Genomic DNA, 22047 nt, shown 5'->3' on the forward strand with positions numbered 1-22047 from the left:
GTGAGAAAAATCTGGAGCTATGTTTTTTGAATCATGGCTAATAAGTTCATAAATAGATGTCTTAAAATTGGAATATGCCATAAATAGACTCTTATCCAAACTGATCTTATGAAAGATTATTAATCCCTGCACTAAGGGTCCTTACATAACGCATCTGTTGCATTCTTTTGGAACAGACAATATAATTCCAGTGCAAAGCTATTATATTTCAGTGGACTGTTCACGTAGGCACATCAGTAGTGCAGATCATAGTTTGTGTTTACTGGAGAACATGCGCATGAACAAATGCATAGTGTGAAAGGACCGTTAAATGGTGGTGGAATGAAAATTGTACCATGCAACTCTCTATTGGGCCAGGAGGAGACAGAGATTACGTCAAAGAAACTAGCTGCCCAACACTAAGATAAAAACTAGCTAATTTGTCATTGAGATAATCATCTGAGGAGGAACGCCGCTGGCATAAAATTACATTTATCAATAGTTCAGGATATACACATTTCGGGGTGTCCCACTTCATCAGGTGTACACACTGAAACATGTTGTGTATATCCTGAACTATTGATAAATACAAGTTTATGCCAGTACAGTACTTACATGATGATTTTGATGGCAAAGCAGTTGTGGGAGTTTTTGAGATCTGAAATGGCTTTATTATCTGGGAAGTCAAAAATCATAAGCATCAAAGACCAACACAATTAAATGAAAGGGCATGCATCTGTTCATGTAGGTTTAAAAAAAGGTGTTTATTAGGCAACTGAAATAATCTCAAATCCACTCTGAAATTGCTCTGCTTGTGACGGGCTGTGTTTAAATTACTGTATTAACTTTACAGAGATAACTGCTCTACAGTTGCTTTTAATAGTTTGATAAATACAGTGTGAAGCTTTTCATATATGTAGTGGATGAAAGTATTGGTATGTATGCATTCATTTTTCTCTTTTAATTTTAGGGTCCAAAGGGAGATGTTGGAATTTCAGGGGAACAAGGAATTCCAGGACCTCCGGTGACGTATAATTACTTGCCCTATTTGTGTATAGAGTACTACAGTGCAGCTCCTACTATGTTTAGTAATGGTGCTTGAATCCATCAGTTTGTTGGAAAATTTTAGTACTTCATTGATCACATTCATCAGCAGTGCCCAATTTATGATATATAATATTAATAATACACTCAATGATACGACTGAAGTATATTGAAGGAACATTGTCTTTTAATATAAAGTACTTTAACTTGAATCATGTTCGCTCCTCTACCATATTGAACCATGGCACCTGCTATTAGTAATACTTTTCATATTTTAATATAGGGCCCTCAGGGAATCCGGGGCTACCCAGGGCTTGCTGGACCAAAAGGAGAAACCGTAAGTATAAAACTATGAAGAGATGACAAAGTAACTCTGAAAATGTGGATGCAAAACTTTACGAAAATAAACTTAGAACAGATAATGGACAAGTCAGCAAACTACAAGAAAAAGATGCAGGGTGTCCCAATGGTAGGCGATCAGGACGGTTTGAATATGAACTTAAGCAATGAGGGTGGGGGAACACTTACTTCAAATGTTTTCCCTCACCCCCATTGCCTTCACCCATATTCAAACAGTCCCAACCCCCTACCGTTTTGATGATACTTTGCCTGCTTCTGCTTTCCACCTTGTATAGTACTGCCACTCAAAACAGCTCAACTAAAGATGTCAGAAGAACCAGGCATGTAGTATTCTTTAATAAGTTTCAGAAGACACTGGCCATGGCCAACAGCAATGATAATAGAAAGTCTAGCTTGTGGGAAATTCTGCCTTCTCACTTTGCCTTTCATGCATCAATGTCTCTTCATAGTGACTTATGTTGCACCTCCGCTTACAGAGACACGTTTACAGCAGCTGCATACTCTTACAACAGTGCATATCTGAAGTTCATTTTAAATTAATCTTTTAAAATCAATTTACATAAATGCCTCAGGAGGCTTCAAGGTTGCTCCAGGTAGAGCTCACAAGTGTCAAGAGGCTGCTATTGTCATCTGATGGGTTTATGCAACCCTTTGTAGGACTATCTTCCCACTAGTTAACTTGTCTTTCTTCAGGAACTGGGGGGCTCCTTTGTTTGAAAGCTAACTGTGGTGCCAATCCAGTATAATACTGAAGGGACCCCCCTGCCCTTTCTTAGCTCTTTAGGATGGCTAGTTCCATTTGCTATTGTAGGCATTAGTTGACATTTGTCTCTCAGTTGTATTGCCAGTAAACTGCAATGCCCGATGCCTCGTTTGTCTTTAGGCATCTTCAAGTTCCTGTGGCAAACTGCCACTTGTGTGACTGCCCTACTTCCCTCTCCATAGAGAAGTACATGCAGCTGAGCCAGGAGCCAAATTTTTACAGAGCCCTCTTTGAAAACTGCTACCCAAAATGATTTGCAAATTTTATTTTGAGCAACAAATATTGAATGAGTTCCAGATGATCATTTGCACAAGAGCTTTGCTAGGCTTATACTACCTTGAAAAGAGAATAATTATTGGATGTGACTTTGTTGACTGAACATACATTGCTCAAAAAAATTATAGGAGCACTTTGAAAATGCTTCAGATCTCAATGGGAAAAAAACATGCTCAATATACAGGTATATACTGATATGAACTGGGTAATATGTTAGGGACCAAATGCCAAATCATTTGATGGAAATTAAAATTATCAATCTACAGAGGGCTCAATTCAAAGTTCCCCCGAATATTTAAATTCAAAAATGATGTGGCATGCATATCATCAAAATTTCAAAATGTTATTGCAGCAAATCAGAATAATGTTCAGTGCTTTGGATGGCCCCCAAGTGCTTTTATACATGCCTAGCTGTGTAAGGGGAATGCTTCCAATGTGATCATGTTTTGGGACATCTCCCTCCAGATCTGGACCAGGACATCATTGAGCTCCTGGACAGGACTGAGGAGCAACACGGTGGCATCAGATAGACTGAGGCATAATATCCTAGAGGTGCCTTAGTCTATCCTACAGAGTTCTGTGCATCCGTCCATGATGGATATGCCTCTCCAGACCACCACTGATCCACCACCATTATTTGTTGTCAAATGATTTCTTTAATTTATTTATGATGTGTGCAATGTTCAAGTATGCACTGAATTCAGTGTGTTCCCTCACATTCCCAGGACAATGTGTACAATGCAGAAGAAATTGTATAGCTATGGTACAACTATCATTATTCCATTTAGAGGCTTAGGTGTGAACAGAATAAAAGCAATAAAGGCCATTACAGGCTATAATTACAGACTACAAAAAGATGTCACATCCTTCTGTTGAATTTAATGCCCAGCCCCTACTGAGCTTACACACGTTAGACAGAAGGAACCATGCATAGCTTACACTTTGTTATACCATTGTATATTGCTATTCTTAACTGTGATTTATTTCTTATCTAAATGTCTTAGGGGCCAACAGGATATAAAGGGATGATTGGATCAGTTGGTGCAGCAGGAAAGCCTGTAAGTTTCATTTAATTTTACATATTGTATATGGTATAAAGGTTGGACTTAGACATAGTATGACTATTTAGACTTGCACAAAGTAAAACTGATGGAATATCAGCCAGGGCTCCTTGTTTTGTTTCTATCAGTGAATAGCACAGTACTCTCAGTGACCCCATCCAGGGGTGAATCCACCTGCAGAGCATTATAGTTTGTGCAGTCAGAAGAGATGAATGTGAAATTCCCCATCTTAGTGCACATTGCTCAGTCCTCATTACAGAGTTCCCTAGAGAGCAAGAGCATTTAATTAAACTGCACTTTGGGTAGTTATTATCACTAATGAGCACAGCCTTGCAAAGCCTTCACTTCTATATGTCTGTTTCAGGGCGAGGAGGGGCCAAAGGGGCCCCCAGGAGAGGCCGGCGAGAAAGGAGATAGAGTGAGTAATACTTTCTTCCCTATTTCATGTTAAAATATAATCACTAAATATGGCATAAATTAAAAAGTATAATTTTGTGTTAAGCTCAATAATGTGAAGTTTATTTCAGATAGATTAACTTGAAGAACATAATAGTGTTATATCTAGCCTTGCTTTTTGTGTATTTGAATACTTAGGCCAAGGTTCTCAACACATGGCACACATGGCCGGATTTGAGGCAAGGCCACAAAGGCCATGGGATAGGGCACCAAGTCCGCAGCCATCCTGACAATAAACTGCCGGTGTCCCAGCAAGCATTCTCTGTCCAGGTGCTTACCCAACCCAGTATACAGAGTATCTGGTGCAGCAGTAGCCATGCTTCTCTCACCTCCTCTGAGCACTCCAGCAATGTCAATCACCCCTAACTTCTTGCTCTAGTGTCCAACATCTGCATCTCCTCATGTTGTGTGTAATCATGCACCAGACAACAGAGCAAGAAGTGAGTGGTCCACTGCTCCCCCATCCTGTGCTGCCACCACCATGGAGCACAGCACACGATAGGGGGGGGGGCAGTGGAGTACAGCACAGGATGGGAAGAGCACAGCACAGGATGGTGGCAGCACAGGATGGGGGAGCAGTGGACCACAACACAGGATGGGGAGCACAGCACAGGATGGGGGAGCACAGCACAGGATGGGGGGAGCTCAAAGGACAGGGGGAGCATGGGGTGCCCAGTTAGTTTTGTGATTAAAAATACGATCAATCATATTAGGCTGTTCTAAGGTGTTAAATAACTCATACAAATCTGTTCTCCAAGAATGCATCGTATTTTAAAATTATTTTAACCTGTTTCCTTAATACCATTCTATAATGACTACAAAGTGAGTATTCAGGAAAATATGGCTTCCATTGCTTTCTAATTAGATGAAGATATAAAGAATGCTTCAATCTTTTTTCCAGGATGGAAATAGTAATGTTTGTATGAACAGTAAAACAGAGCGATGCAGTCTGTCATCAATATCAGAAACAGCTGGGCACAGTCTAGGTCAGGTTTACTCCTGACTGGCCCTCACTATAAGCTGCAGGCAAGATCCAGCCCTCCTCAGCCAACTTGCCTGATCTCTTTTCCCTCTAACATCACTTTGTGGAATATACATGCATCTGACTGCAGTAGTCAGTCAAGCTATTTAGGTGTTAGTGAACCCTCTGGGGAATAACGTTTGAAGGATGCACTTAATATTATTTTATTTGTATGCAGCTCAGTCAAACTTTATGGATTTCTTCTTTAAGAACAATTTTTAGCACTAAGGGTATCTTAATAGCACATTTAATATGCATGCCAACAATGTGGCTCATTAGTAAAATAAACTTCAATTTTACCTCTTCTTTTTACATTTAAAAATTTAGCAGAGGTCTTTATTATCCTATTTCCTCCTACTTCCATAGCCTGCCCAACCGTAGAAGTTCAGGCAGATATGCAGCATGAGGGTTGGTAGATTGGACACTATGCTTCAAAGAGTTTACAGGAGTCACAGGTGCTTTCTTCACACCTTCTCCTGGATACATAATGGGCAGCTAGAAGGGGAGGGGGGTCCATGGCATCTCCTGTAGCTTTTAGAAACTATGAAAAAAGCGGTGCTTGGTTCCCTTTAATGTGCATGGTACAGATGGCATTGACTGTAGACTCTGTGTGGTTATCCTTGGACTAGTAGTTTATTACTGGGATGTGCTTTTAAGATCAGCCCAGCAATACCAAATTCTTTGATATTCATTTTCAAGAACATTAAAGCAGATCTTTTAAGCAGAAGTCGAAGAGGAGCAAAGACATCCCATCAGCACGTAACTGTGTAATTATCTCTCCTGCTGTGTTTTGGAGATGTATACCTCCTGTTGTGGGGTAAGTGCTGTGTGGGCTTCAGCATGACCATTGTCTACTAGCAGAGGTATACTTCTCTTCATATATACCGTGCACCACAGGGAAGAAGTTTCATCTGGCAATACCACATAGCAGAGCATCTCCGTCTGAGAGTTTAGTAGTGCAAGAAATATCTAGGCAGCTTTTGCTGATCTCTTATATTATCCGATGCCTCATTCACACCATGCTACTTCCCGTCAGATTGATGGTGGTATCGATAATTTCAAACAGGTCCGATCATTTTTCTGATCGGTTTTGTATAGAAGTGATCAGAAAATCAATAAAAAATGATTGGAAATCAGATCGGACCTGCTGGAAATTATTGATTCAACCATAAATTTGACTGGAAATTGCTTGGTGTGTACCAGGCAGGCATTAGATTTTTTTACTGTCAGACAGACTGATTTCTCCTGAGTCTTCGACACAAAATCAACATGCAGATCAGATAATAGAAATGATAATAGGAATTCTGTAACTTTACTAACTGGTCAACTTATTTCAGATGCATGACTCGTATTTACTGAGAAGATCCCCTTGTTCTTTACCTTGTGTTTCAGGGGGCTCGAGGAGTTATTGGACAATTGGGAGCGATGGGTCCAAAGGGCAATAACGTAAGTTTTATTCTTAATTTTCTCGATCTACTAAAAATGCATTGAAAACCTAGATTTTCTGTTTTGTTTTCTCATTCTATAGTAGGGCCCTTGTAATTTAATTAACATACACCTTGCTTTGCAAAACAAAAGCTGTCAAATACAAGAGGAAGCTGAACATGCATAAATTGAAATTAACTTTAGTCAGGGTCTCAAGCATATATATGTTGGTGTGCTGATCATTAAATGACGCCGTGGACACCTAGATTCATACCCGAGACATTGCAGAGTAATTATCGCAGCCAACTTTTTTTCTAGCCAGTATACAAGCCTTTACAATTAATTACTCGTGTAAAGCATTTTTATTACAAAATGACAAGTTTCCAGCTACTGGTTTAAAGAAGAATAAACGGTAGGTGCACATAATAAAGTACTTGATGGCCATTATGCTCTATGGTTTGTGTTTATTAAGACCTATTTGTCAGCAAATCTACATCCTCTGCATCTACTAATGGTTCGCGGCCTTACCTCAGTTAATTTCTCGAGGTCCATCAAGAGACTTGGCATGCGAAATGCCTCCAGTAAGGGTAAGCAAGCACAATTTAGCAAGAAGCAAAACTGTACCCACTCGTGTCTGAGAAGGGGGCCATGGCAGTGAGAGTTAACTCTTTGAAGGTCCACCTCTTGCCATGGTGCTCCATGTTGTGTTGCATCCTCCTGATACTTCCTGTTTCACAGCCGAAACTTCCTCTGTGAAATAGGCAGTATCAGAAGGGTGAAGCATTGCAACAAGAGGTGGACCCTTGAGTAAGATAGCACTCACTGCCATGGACTCTTTCTCAGACACGAGTGTGTACAATTTCACGTTATGCAAAACTGCGCTTTAGTGTAGATAAAAAATTGGCATTAAGATTTTATGTCATCAGCTTTTTGCCTTTAGACACACCAATATTTCAGTTTCATCTACTTTATATTTACCTTTTTTATATTACTTAATTTTTTTGGCTTCATATTAGCAGGGTTGATTGTCCTACTTCTTAATCAGCTCTGTGAATGTGTAGATTTGGGCAGTAATAGGCCCAAATAGAAAATGTCTTCTGGCAGTATATAACATATGCTTAGGATCCAAGATGTGTAGCTGCAAACCCAAAATGTAAGATGTGTCTTTCAAGACAGAATGGAATGGACACAGCTTTAGCTCTCTCCAGTCACTGAAGAGTCTGGTAAGGTGGGTATATCCACAGGGCAGGCAGAAATCTTGGCTTGACACATTAGTTAGTTAATGGAATTTTGTCCTTACTATTATTATTTGCTTATAGGACCAGAGGGCAATTGTTTGTTTTGAACATTTGGTTTTAGTGTTATTTTCAGCTGTGATAATAAGCAATCTTCGTTGTTTCCCATCAGAGAACTAATGTTCAGTTAGTTTGAACAATGTATTTATCTTGTTCATAACCAGTAATTAGACTTAATGAAATAGTTTCAATGTGTGATTAGGCTAGACTGCTTATCCAGATTCACATTCCCAGGGCTTTAGATAGACATGCTTTGGTGCTTCATTTTCTACCCAGATTCATTTTGATCACTCTTTTCATGCATTCTTAATTTCTTTGCAGGGACTCCCTGGCATTGATGGAAAGGATGGAACCCCAGGTGTGAATGGCGTAAAGGTGAGTATCTCATGAATTATTTTTTCTCACATTACTTATTAGTATTGTACATAGCCATTCTAGATATTGCTTGTTGTATCTCAATTCATGTTTCTCTCATGTCTAGGGCAGCCCTGGCCAAAATGGCATACCTGGTGTACCTGGTCATCAAGGTTTAGCTGTAAGTATCCTTAATGTTTTTGTAGCTAAGGCGATATGTAACATTTACTAGTGATGCATGAATACACTTGCATACTAATGCTTATACCAGTTAGTCACTTAATATGTTGTGAAGGTTGTTGCATATTCAGACATGGCAAGTCTTATATTTTTACCATTATTATTATTATCATTGATTTATATAGTACCTTGGCAAAATGTTAGCACCTCATGCCTCCAGTGTATCTTCCAACCCTAGTTCAGGACTTCATCATATCACGACTGGACTATTGCAATGTTTTTTTATACAGGCCTTCTAAACAAGGACCTGTACTGCCTGCAATTAGTACAGAATACTGCTGCAAGGCTGTTAACAAGCCATCCCTGCCATTGCCGCATAACACCAATCCTTCACTCACTACCCTAGCTTCCTATAAAAGGGGGAATTCAATTTAGGATTGGCTTATTGACATTCAAATTTTTGTACAATTTGGGCCCGGGATACCTGACACCTCTCTTAAATTTGGTCATCTCAAAACTTTTGGAGCCAGAGCCTTCTGTCATGCTTCCCCTGCGCTTTGAAACTTCCTGTCACACCCATCATAGCATCTCCATACCTGAAAACATTTAAGTCCAAACTGAAACGCCACCTGTTTAGTCTGGCATTTATGAACACTTGACTATGTTGTCTGTACCACAGTCCACCCTTTAACTATCGTAATCTGAGGCATATCTATGTGCTTTGAGGAAAAACACGTTTTGCAAATGTTGTTGTATTTTTGTATAGTATCATCTTCCATAGCACTGGTCTTTTAATCAGCTACTACAGTACATGATAACGATACTTTTTAACCACTATCCGATGCTCTGCTTGAAGAAACATTTACATGACAAGGGACTTGCTAGTAGAATACTCTTTAGATTAACAAAGTGAAATATCCTAACGTTCTTCTTCTTTTTCAGGGGTTACCTGGTCAACCAGGTACTAAAGGAGGTATTGGCCAAAAGGTATGTATAATCTGTCTTTTTAATGAATTTTATAGATATCTTAAATCATATTGCTAGATAGTTATAAATCATAGTGCTAGATCATTATAAATCATTGTGCTAGATAGTTCTTAGCGCATGATGGTCCTACTCCTTACTCAAGGAGACAGTTTTTCATCTTTTTAAAACAACTATAGCACTTCACAACTGATAAAGTGCCATACAGTAGGTGATAAGTACTAGCAAAGTTATTCTGAGTATTGTCTTGCTTGTTGGTGGCTTAAAAGGCATTTTATTGATAAGAGGTGAACATATCACCTAAGAGAAAACTTAGGATAAAAAAGTGAATTGAATAAGGTCCGATATGTGTTCCCCCAGGGTACTTTAGTTGGGCCCAGATAATCGTAGCAAATCCAGCAATGTAAATTGTGAAACTGAAAAAAGTTCAAGTCTTATATAAACAAATCTGAAAAAGTATTATGATTTACTAACTCATTTAAATCCCATTCTTTTGAAAATATATATTCACTTTATGTTATTGTGTCAGTCATCTCTAAAGGCTGGAGATTATACAAAGAGAGTCGTGCCATTACTGTATGTAGTGACTTAATACAAAACTCTAAGGCTGCATTCACAGTGGCCATTGTGTTGTGTTCCCTGAAACAGCAGGAATGCAACGGATCGAGAAAGCGGTCCCGCATGTTATCTGTGGGTTGTGTAGCATACTGTGAAGTACAGTGAAGCATACAGCTAATGAAAATGATGCTTCACTGTCACTATTAACACGCGTTTTGCAGTAATGCACTGCTTCTATGACACACCGCAAGGTACCACTGTCAATGTAGGCTAAAGCAATCCATAAATATGTAGGTATGCTCAGATATGCAGATATTTACCAGCTGCCCTAATCAGATCATTCTGTTTTAAGATTTCCGTTTTTTGTTCCTTTTTATCGCCAACTGGCCAATGAGAAAAGTGCAGTATAGCCACACCCCAGACATTCTGAAAAAAGGAACACTTTTTACTATGAAATTCCCCATACCTATACAAAAGCCTGTACTGGTCAGAAAAATACATTGCACTTTAAAATCGGTAAACCAATACTTTAGAGGTTGCTTGTAAAATACACTTGTAGTAGTTAAGTAATGCATTTTTAAATAAAGACCTGTACAAAAGATCTCAAAAGGGGGCGACTCAAGAGCAAAGAGGGCCAGCGGTGTTTGGTTAAAAAGTTGGGACTGTCCCTCCACAAGGGGTATATGTAGAGCTGCAACTAATCCCATATACACAATGTTGTCAAAAGTATTGGGACACCTACCTGTGCACACATAAACTAATGACATAAAGGGCCAACCCTTTGCAGCTATTACAGCTCTTCTGGGAAGGCGTTCCACAAGGTTTTAGGAGTGTGTTTATGGGAGCTTTTCCATTCTTCCAAGAAAGCATGTGTGAGATCAGGCACTGATGTTGTATGACTATCACTAAGGTGTTCTGTTGAAGTCAGTGCCCTGTGTAAGTCACTCAGGTTCCTCCCCACCAAACTCTTTCATCTGGGTCTTTATGGACCTTACTTCCTACGCTGGTGTGCAGTCATGTTGGTGCAGGAATAGACCACCCCAAAACTGTTTCCACAAAGTTGGGAGCATGAAATTGTCCAAAATCAAGTATTTAAAGTTCCTTTCATTGGAACTAAGGGGCCAAGCCCTATCACTGAAATACAACCCCAGTCCATAATCCCCCCTTTACCAAACTTTACACTTGTCACAGTGCAGTCATGGAAGTAATGTTCTCCTGGCATACACCAAATCCAGACTCATCCATTGGTTTGCCAGACAGAGAGTCATGAGTCATCACTCCAGAGAACATGTCTTCAATGCTCTAGAGACCAGTGGCGGCATGCTTTACAACACTGTATCCAATACATTGCCATACATTGCTCTTGGTCACATAAGGCTTAGATGCAGCTGCTTAGCCATGGAAACCCATTCCATGAAGCTTTCTACACACTGTTCTTGAGGTACTCAAAAGGCCATAAAGAGTGGTGATCAGTAGCCATTGACTCGGCTGAAAGTTGGCATCTTTTGCATATTTAATGCCTCATTATGTGTTGCCGCTCCTCTGTGAGTTTATGGAGCACACCACTTTATGGCTTAGTCAGTTGCTGTTATACGCGGTCACTTCCATTTTGTTATAATACCAATAACAGTTGACTGTGTAGTATTTAGTAGCAAGCAAATTACACATGGACTTATTACACAGGTGGCATCCTATCAAGGTACCATGCTGAAATTCACTGACCACCACCTGAGAGTAACCCATTCTTTCGCAAATGTTTGTAGACGTAATCTGCATGCCTAGGTGCTTGACTTGACTTATGACTATGGAAGTAAATGGAATGCCTGAATTCAATGATTTTGGTTAGTATCCCAATATTTTTGGCAATATAATACATGTGAATTTAAAGCTTCAATAGGAGATGTGGTTGATGTGAATATGAACATGAACGCTAATCTAGCATACCACACAGATATGCCTTATCAATATTTTAATAACCATCTTGTCAAATATGTGTTTCTTCTAGGGTGAACCAGGTTCTCGTGGAGAGCCAGGATTCAATGGTGCTCCAGGAAAACTGGTAAGTGTTGATCCAAAATATACTCATTATAATTAAAATAAAGAGATTGTCCTGCTTTTGTAGTATATTTGCATAGTACATTTAAAATTAATATTTTACGTTTGTACCAATTCTTGCAAGTTGAATCATGTGCTGACATTCCAAAGAAATTTTGAGCATTATGAAGGAGAAAAGTGTGGCAATGTAGTACCTTTATCTTAGCCTTGTGGGAGGAAGTAGAGATATAACCTTCTAGAGAGAAATCTTACCTTCAGAGTAAGTGATAAAATAAGTTGGGGGGTGATTTTACTCTCAGACCCCCAACCAAAGCTAAATTATCTGTTGTGAGTCAAGATGACATTTAAGTAAAGCCTTGTAGACACGTATGATGGATCAGGACAGGACTCGGTTCTTTGGTTAGCAGATCGGGGCCAAGTGCTGTTCTAATGCATCACTAGCCTAGAGGCTAGGAATGCATTTGATACTATGTAAGGGGTAAGGCGGGATCGCACACATTGCATAATGGAGCAGCTTCTCATGGGTGGAATGAGTAGGAGAACAATGGGGGGTCAGTTGAGTGTTGGACATTGCTAAAGATCTGACATAACTGATCTTTGGGTGATGGAAGGGGGAGGGGCTCTTTAATGATTGCTTTGGCCAAGTTTAATCCAGCATGTGTACAGAGCTTTACGTCTTTCAGTCTGTATTTTTACGTTTAGTATATTAAGAATGAAAGTTCAGTTTCTTTATTTGCACTGATTCTTGATTTTGATATATCAGAGTACAGCAGATTGCTTAAAAAAATCTCTGCACTGCTATGATTTGAAAGAAGAAACACAGGAAGCATTATTTTTAATTAAAACTAAACCGTACAGGGATCCAAAAATAAAAACTTGTGCATATGGGATCAACATATTTCACAATTTCTTACCAATCAGTTTAATTTTTGTTTTATTATTTTAAACAAGTAATATTCTGGAAATAATTTGTTGTTTTTCAGGGAGAGAGGGGACCTCCGGGAGAAGTTGGCCCAAGGGGTGTTGCTGGTATAAGAGTAAGTGCCTTTTCCATCAGAGCGTATATCATATTGTCAAAGCTGTCCACAATCTACATGCCTATCTGTTTTTCAAAAAAATTACTGAGCTCACATGCTGAATTTTTTTGACAGTATTATCAATATTCTGAATATGCTTTGATCAAGCATGCATTCATTTATTTGATTTTTTTTGTTCAAGGGAGATCGTGGTGAAAGGGGACCAGTTGGACCAGGTGGTCTTGAAGGAAAAGTGGTGAGTATGCCTGTGATGTACAAGTGTTTAGTTGCAGTTTCTGCCACTGAAGGGGCCATGGCCTTTTAAAATATTATTTAAAGGAATACTATCGATTAAAACAACTTTTTTTTAATGCTTTATGTCCAGGCACACATTACCACAAGTATAAGGAGCAATCGCTTTCCTCACACAGCTCTGCCTCTCTGCTGTAAAATCATCCATCAGCTTTAGATACAAAAGTGTCGGGCTCTGCAGGGCTGGACCATGTTCCTGCCCAGGGGGGTTGCTATCAACTCCTCAGTGTATAGTTTATTAATCACCTTGCTAAAATAATCTTATTCAGATGGTGGTAAGCGGTTAAAGATTCCAGCAATGTGTGTTTATTGTCTTCTGTTCTCTGTTTACAAAGACATTATCCGGACCTTAATAAGTGTCTCTCCCTCTCAGCATAGACACCACATAGCAGCTTAGAAAGTAGTTGCAGCCTGGAATGTAACATCAAAAGCAGCCAGTCAGTCCGGAGTAGTATATACACATTTCCCTGCCCCTGACTGCTAGTTATATTACAGCAATATTACAGCACATCTAGCTACCAGTTACCTCTTCAGATCAGCCTCCACCTCTCTTGTATGCTGTGACACAGTGAAGTATATTTGTGAGCTGTGCGAGAAATGAAGGATGATTTTTAAGCAGGGAGAGAGAACTGGGTGAATAAATAAAGTGTCCCTAACACTAGTGGTAATGTGTACCCTAATATAGAGTATTAAAGAAAAGTCATTTTAATTTATAGTGTTCCTTTAACCTGTAGGGGACCGCCTAACGCCAATGGGCGTGGCCGCGGCGGCAGCCCCAGGACCGCCTAACGCCAAGTGGCGTCAAGTCCTGGGGCTGGGATTTGCAGGATATCGCGTGCAAGGTGCACACGCATCTCATGCTCGGAGGGGCGGACCTCCGCCCCTCCTTCAGCCTCCGAGGGAGACTGTTAGATGGCGAAACCGCCATCTAATCACCATGTACAGCGCTGCGATCAGCAGCAGCGATCTACTGGGGTCAGGTGTGTGACACGGCTGTCCCCCTGTGGGACACAGGAGCGATCGGCAGTGATAGGCTGAAGCCTATCACAGCCGATCGCTGTTATAGGCTGGCCGGGGGAGGGAGGCAGGGACGGTGGCTCAGCATTAAAGAAATATAGCCTTTTTTGTAAAAAAAAACAAAAAACAAAAACAGCACATAAATATTTATAAACAAAAAAATAAACAATGGGGGGACAATCAGACCCCACCAACTCTGTTGGTGGGGAGAAAAGGGGGGGAGGGGGAAATCACTTGTGTGCTGAGTTTTTCGACCCTGCAGCTTGGCCTTAAAGATGCAGTGTTGTTTGTTTATATTATTTTCTGCACAAAAAACAAACAAAAAAACTAAACAAAAACAAAAAACAACCTGCAATGCTTTGATTTTTAGTATGCACTAAATTTTCATCAGTCAGTTATTATCATGTCAAGCTACGCTTACCCAATGGATTTCACCTGTTTAAAACTGGCCTAAATAAAAGTAAATTCACCTGCTGCTCCCTGACTCATTTCCAAATTTAGAATTCATATCCACATGCAGGAAAGAGTAAATGGTCATTACACCTAACATCCTGACAGTTTCTGTTCCCTGGAAAACCAAACAGGCAACTGAGCTCAATGCCTGCCAGATGTCAGCATCAGGCGGGTGGCTTGGTAACTGCATTAGGACCCACTATTTTAGCATCCATCTTTTGAAACAGCCTAAGTTGAAGGCCAAGTAAAAACATGTGACTGGGCCAGTCACTGGTGATCTATATTATTATATTACTATAGTACTAAGTATACAGGCCTGTCCTGTATTCTAGGGAAGGGGCAAAATATATAAAATCTTGGTTAAAAAAATACAATATAGAAATATGCTAAACCTTGATGGAAGGACAAGACGTGATTTATTTGGACACATATTAACATACTGTTTGTTTATACAGGGAGTTAAGGGTGAGCAGGGTCCCCCTGGCATACCAGGACCACAAGGCATTCCTGGAGTGAAAGGAGACAAGGTAACACATGGTAATTTGATATTAATCAGTAATCAAAATAATATGTATTTTATTTGATTCTAATATGATGTGAATTGTTTACTATAGTTGGTAAAGTGGTCTTGAAATCTGTCAGGGCCACAAAAATGAATAATAATAATAATAATTGTCATGATTATTGTTGTTATTAGTATTGCTTTAATCATTATTGTTGTTATTCTTGTCATTATTCTTGTCATTATTATTGTCTACATAATGTGGTGATGTTTTATACCACTGACTTACAGCACATAAACCAACAATGTCATCATCAGGTTGGCAAAGTTGATGTAGAGCAGCATGGGAAGTGAAAAGACTTTTTCCGGCTTCACAGTTGACTTCAGGATATTGTCAATTGGTGGAGACAAAAGAGCAGCAATATGTTACAACTTCTTATTCTACACAGAAAGAAGCCGTGCAAAGCAGGCTCAACATTAGGGCCGGAGATCCATGGCCCATGCCCAAATACATTGTCACTATATTGTCACCTGGTGAAGTTCCTGTCAAAGAACAGGCGACACACAAGCTGACAGCATCATGTAGGCGGTGTGGGCAGGCTAGTTGCATATGTATCCTCCTCCTCCTCCCACCTGTGTCCCTGCAGAGTCTTCTGAATATCTATGTGTTTCCCGCAGCTAATTATGGAGATTTGCTGTGAACTGCCATCTGCTGCCTGCTCTGAACATCTTGGTGGACAGTTGGTTTAAGGCAGTGTAAAAAGATGGTGGGTTGCTCCATTCATTTTTATCCATGACCCTGATCATCTGTAGCCCTATCCCAATTTATGTTTAAGCTTCTCACTTTATCATTTGCCTCTGCCTAATTGTTTGGTGGACAATGCCTATTTATTTAAAATGCTGCCTAATTATGTTTGAGCAGACAAGTGACTAATTTTTGGGGTGGCACACTGCCTCATGTATTTTGAAACACTGCTTAATTATGTGTGTGTGTGTGTGTGTGTTTTTGAGGGTGGGGGACTTTGTCTAATTGTGTTTGAGGAGGTAATGCTGTCTCTTAATGTTAACTAGAGCCGGCAAACTACTTAGTTATGTATTTTGGGAGACACGCTGCTCATTGACATGCTTGGTGCACGCACTGCTGAATTCTGTGTTTTGCGGAAAATGTTTTGTTACATCTCATCAGGCTGTATTGCATGGTCGCTACGGCCTTATACTGTATTTGCTTTTTGGTTTTGTTGTTCTTAAATGGAAAGGGGGATCATCCAAAGTTTTATGTATAGGCCCACTGTCTTTGAATTACACCCCTGCTAGGTCCATGCACATTTAGCTAGGTCTGTGATACATCTAGATCATGCTGCACTCTTTATGTCCAGGGGTGCCCCAGATTTTCCAGGATCCTAGCAACACCCCTAGCAACTTTTATTAATAGCCTTTTAGTATCTTAGCATGGGGAGGCTTTTACCAGCATGGAAAGTCAATGCCACTGATTATACTGGGGATTACAGGAGACTGAGGGCCCACACGCAAAGGGAGAACACTGAATCTAATAAATAGTGGGTATAAGTCATGTGACCACTATTTTCAAATCAAACTTTGGTAAAGGCCTCCCTTTATATGGTGACGTGTCAATAGTAAATCTACCATCGGTGAACTATGCATAATAGAATATACAGCTACTTAATAATTGCCTGTACTCTAAAAGCTATTACAGCTTAATATTACTGGAACCTCTCATGTTTCATATATATTAAAATTAATTTTGTTACACTAAAGATTTTATCCTTGCTTTGCTCCACATCCTATTTCAAAGCAATGCAGGTTTCTTGAGACATGAGCATCTACTGATAACTTGAAGACTGATGATGGCTCTTTACAGTTACCTTATCTGTACAACATTTACGGTAGTTAGGGTCACTTCAGTTTAGAGGTTATAGTTCCTCGTATTTCCAACAAATAATAAAACTACCATTTTCAGATTGTGTCTTTTTAAGGGAAGCTGGAAAGAAAGGAATACATGTATTGGTTGTATCTGATTATGGGCTACTGCTTGGATAGACCTGGTACAGTGCAGGAGGTCACTTACTGCAATAACTTCAGTTCATTCACGTTGAGTTCCATTTTGTAAATTAAGCCTTAAGGAGAAATAGAAACTATAAGGTGTGGTTTTATATGTTATTTGAACAGCTTAAGGACGTTACATATGTCATGGTCTTCTTGTCTTTATAGGGCTTCCCTGGAAAGGTTGGAGGCAAGGGTGACGTAGTAAGTGATTTTTTTCCTTTGCAAACTGAGTAGACACCAATTCTGACTAGACACCGGAATGTATTAGCATTTCACTGACCTGCACTTGTGACTGATCATTCTCTTTATTTCAGGGTGACCCTGGAGTTGAAGGTTTGGCTGGTGAGAATGGAGAAAAGGTAAGAAACTGATGCCGGTCATGTTTTATGTGTTGTTCATATCAGCTCAGCTACAGCAATTGTAGTAACACTTCTCCCAGTATTATTTATTTGCTGTTTACATGAATTATACAAAATCTGCTCACATGGTTTGTCCAGGGAGAGAGGGAAAGCAGGGGAAACACTGCCATTTTCCAAGGACACAAGCATTAAGGGGCCCATACACTCAGCCGCTTTTTGGCCGATCGATCGATCAAAATCGATCGATCAATTGGTCGATTGCAAATCGATTGACCAATCGACCGATTTGCGGCCGATTTCGATCGATTTTATTCGATTTCATTCGATCTGGCAGGCTGGAAAATCTAGGTCGATCTGTTGAGATTGCTTATCATTTTGCATTGGACCTAATGGAAATCTGATGGCAAAAAAATGCCATCAGATCGATTTTCAATAGATTTCAAACTGAAATCTATTGGAAATCTGTTCTTAGTAAAAAATGTTCCTAAACACACCAGATAGATCAGAAATCTATCTGATGATCTATCTGCTGCTAATCTAACGAGTGTATGGCCACCTTTACAGCCGAACTAAAGTCATAAAAAAAAATCCAAGCTACAAGATGTTTATGAACAGGGCCGGATTTACCATAAGGCACTGTAGGCACGTGCCTACAGGCGCCCGATGATAGAAAGGCAGCTCACTCCCCTCCTCCAGTGCCTCGCGCCCTCCTTCCCTATTCAGAGTCCCAAGCAGAGCATAAATTGAGCTTACTCACCCAACTCTCGGAATTTCAGTAATGAAATCTCCCTTCAGTCGGGGGCACCACAAGCTACTTAATACTGAGGGCACCTCTCACTACCTAATGCTAAGGGACACCTGTAGCTATGACAGGCAAGAGAAGTGAGGGAGAAGTGACAGCTGGGACAGCCAGCACACTGGCGGTGTGGTTTGGTGGGTGTTTGTAAGTTCATGGAGGGCACGGTCTAGGGTGCCAGGACATTTGTGCCTATAGGCTCCTGTGATGTAAATCCGGGCCTGTTTATGAAGCATAACAGATCTGCATGTTTTCCATGAGTAGGTCTGCTCACATACTATGTAAAAGTTCTTGCTGTATGTGGCTGTTCAGGAGAATTTACAACAATAGACTTTGCTAATGGGAAAAGATTTGGTCTGAATCAAGGGTTGTTCCAATTTCCCACAGTACCCAGTGTGTAGTCATTGCTTTCTTATCAGTTCAACATAAAGTCATGGCCAACATAAAGTGATCGTAGCCAGAGGCTTTTTTTTTCTGTGAAAAGAAAATCCATATCAAAACACTCAATACTGAGAGATCCAAGCAGCTGAGGTCTAGTAAAAATAAATGTGTATTTAGCTACATCTGTTTCCTATTGTTTACTGACAACACACATCACAAATAGAGGGTAAAACTAACTGGCCAAAATTTGCATACAGTATAAATTTAGCAGCCAATATTTCTGAAGCTGCTGTTCTTTTTGGCAAAAAGCTTTCACTGATTATGTATTTTTTTTTTCATTAAAAGATTAATTTGGATTGCCTAGGTTTTGACAAGTATACACAGTGATGACAATTTTTAGTTGTAATTATCTAGAAAACTTAAAGCACACATACAATAAGAGAGATATATATGCTGACATATTTATTTCCTTTTAAACAATGCAAATTGCCTACTTTTTCTGCTGGTCCTTGGCCTCTGATACTTTTAGCCATAGACCCTGAACAAGCTTGCATCAGATCTGGTGTTTCTGACATTATTGTCAGATCTGATACGATTAGCTGCATGCTTGTTTCTGGTGTGATTCAGACACTACTGCAGCCATATAGACTAGCAGGGCTGCAGGCAACTGGTATTGTTTAAAAGGAAATACATATGGCAGCCACCATATCCCTATTAGTGCATATGTTCTTTAAGAGCCACATTAAGGTAGATTAAATGTTTGCTGACTGGTGATGAATAAACATGCAACACTTAGTGAGTTGAAGATCATTACCACCTTTATTAATTCACTATTTTGGTCTTTACTATCTTAGTCAGGGCTGGATTTAATTCTCAGATGCTTATGGGCAGAGACGTTTTGGCTCCATAACCCCGCAGTCTGCCAAACCTACAAATCCTGGTGTAAACACTGGTTTGCCAGTTGACCTGCTGAACTGCACTGCAGTTGTGCTGGCTGTCTCCTAGAAGGATTGCAACCCATGGCACCAAACAACACTATCTGATTTGAAATGTGCAACAAGGATTGCTTTGTTGCATACATGCCTATGCTACTTAATGCCTGTGTACAGGATGGGTGGAGTGACTGGATTCCTGATCAGGTTGAGGGCCCTTTTCCACTAGCAATCGCAATCACAAATCACAAACGCCAGTGATTGCGATTGCGATTTTTCATTAATTCTGTTATGCGATTGCGATTTGCGATTTTCATTTGCATTGTATTATCATTGTAAAAATCGCTCCAGCAAGCGATTGCGATTTGCGATTAGCGATTTCCAAATCGAATCACTGTAGTGGAAAATACTTCTCATGCTTTCTATGATAAAGTAACAACCCTAGCGATTTAAAAATCACTAGCGATTTGCGATTTTGCGATTCAGCAATCACAATCGCTCTAGTGGAAAAGGGCCCTAAGTATTTCACATCAGCTGAACAAAGATTGTCTACACAGATAAGAAAAAAAAGCTGGTGCTGCATGGGACTAGTAAAATATTTTTTACCTGTAGCTGGATTTTAAAATCTAAAACGTCCATTCCAAAGGCTTAATAGAAGCAAGCAATAGCTAAGAAGCACAAAAGATATACAGACATTTAATAGGAATTATAACTAATGTGTTACCACCCTGACAAATATAATCTGTTGAGAATATGATACACACAAATGTGTTTTTAAAAAGGCTGACGTTCATTTATTTCCTCTTTTGTAGGGAGAATCTGGTGAACCAGGTCCTAAAGGGCAGGTAATTATTTCAGGATATTTGTGTCCTTTTTCATGCACAATCATCTGCTGTCATTTCATGTTTTTTTTGTACTTCTGCTTAGCAAGGTGTATATGGAGAAGTGGGCTACACAGGTCCTAGCGGAGATCCTGGCCAACCCGGAATACAAGGACTCGCAGGACAACCAGGGCGAAGAGGTCTAAATGGAGAGAGGGGAGTCCCAGGAATGCCAGGGCGACCAGGAGTTCCAGTATGTAAAGTTTAACGTAATTTATTGATCACAGCATTTGCTGAAAAACAACATTTATTTTTAAGTACCCTTTGCATCTCCAACCACACATTCTGTATGAATGCAGTGTAAAACTGCACACTGGCATAAAAATATTAATAATACCTACCAAATTGTCTGATGCATTCTTTTTTTACAGGGCAGGGATACTGGAGATCAGCACATTATTGATGTTGTCTTGAAAATGTTGCAAGGTGAGAAATCATCAATTACTATCCATACACTTTATAATGCTGCAGAAGAACTCCACTTGGGGGTGATTAATTGTCAGTTTCTCGGCTAGCTTTGTACTGTAAACACATCAGAGGCTGGTTTATAAAATGAGCGCTTAGTGAATGATACAGTGTAGTGACCAGCTGTGTAAGACAAGCAGGCAGAGTATATAATGTTAGCCTAGACTGGTAATATAGCACAAATAAAATTAGTTTATAAAGTAAGAAGTTAACATTTGCAAATGAGAAAGACTTAAAGGACATCTAAAGTAAAATAAAAAGTTAAGCTTTTTTTTACCTGGGGCTTCTTCCAGCCCCTTTAGGTCTATCTGATCCAGCGCTGAAGTTCCATTGTTCTTCAGGCTGCCACTGTGACCTCCATATAATCGCAGCTCATTAGCTGGGTCATGAACTTCTGCACATGCGTGGGCTGGCCATGCACCTCCTGTGAACACACTTCTGTGGCCCGGAGCATTGTGTGCTTGCAGTTTGCACAACTGCAGGATGCTCCAAGCCATGGGAGCGCGATTGGGAGAGGCCTGCATTGCGCCCAAGCATGTGCAGAAGCTCATGACCCAATCGGGGGTTGGCTATATTATGGAGGGAGTAGCGGCAGCCTGGAGGACAGCAAAACTTTAGCGCACTATCAGATAGACTTCTAGCGTCTGGAAGAAGCCCAAGGTAAGTAAAGCTTAACTTTTGTTTTTTCTCTCAGATATGCTTTAAAGGAGCACTTTGATGAAAATTTTAAATACATGTGTACATATGCACATAAAATGCACCAACATAAAATGCACTGTAAATAAATGTTACAATCAGTGTTAATAATTACTGACATGTTTAGGACTATTCCATATCTTCTTGAGGGAGATTCCAGGTTTCCATGATTAACTGCCATTTGGTAGGTGCTTTTGAAAATAAAACTCTGAGAATCCCACATGGGGAGATGGACCAGTTCAAAACCTGTTAGCAAGAGACCAGAGCTGTCAGATTATGAGCACTTACTGTAAGTGACTACTTCATAAGAATAAAGTCATTTATAGTGCATTTTACTCTTGGAAAAATGTATGCCCTATATG

General features: G+C 39.9%; 1 protein-coding gene across 1 annotated transcript in view; it reads left to right on the plus strand.

Annotated features, from left to right (window-relative positions):
• The window catches only part of COL9A2 (collagen type IX alpha 2 chain), a 95411-nt gene that overhangs the window by 63608 nt on the left and 9756 nt on the right, over positions 1-22047 (plus strand). Inside the window, exons 13-29 of the mRNA XM_068268933.1 lie at positions 950-1003; positions 1307-1360; positions 3427-3480; positions 3848-3901; positions 6353-6406; positions 8002-8055; positions 8162-8215; positions 9157-9201; positions 11762-11815; positions 12795-12848; positions 13030-13083; positions 15065-15136; positions 17341-17376; positions 17490-17534; positions 20456-20488; positions 20571-20717; positions 20896-20950. Coding sequence (XP_068125034.1) covers positions 950-1003; positions 1307-1360; positions 3427-3480; positions 3848-3901; positions 6353-6406; positions 8002-8055; positions 8162-8215; positions 9157-9201; positions 11762-11815; positions 12795-12848; positions 13030-13083; positions 15065-15136; positions 17341-17376; positions 17490-17534; positions 20456-20488; positions 20571-20717; positions 20896-20950 — 973 coding nt within the window. The remainder of the gene's footprint in view (positions 1-949; positions 1004-1306; positions 1361-3426; positions 3481-3847; positions 3902-6352; positions 6407-8001; positions 8056-8161; positions 8216-9156; positions 9202-11761; positions 11816-12794; positions 12849-13029; positions 13084-15064; positions 15137-17340; positions 17377-17489; positions 17535-20455; positions 20489-20570; positions 20718-20895; positions 20951-22047) is intronic.

This window comes from Hyperolius riggenbachi, chromosome 2 (genome assembly GCF_040937935.1).
Source record: "Hyperolius riggenbachi isolate aHypRig1 chromosome 2, aHypRig1.pri, whole genome shotgun sequence".
Classification (NCBI taxonomy): domain Eukaryota; kingdom Metazoa; phylum Chordata; class Amphibia; order Anura; family Hyperoliidae; genus Hyperolius; species Hyperolius riggenbachi.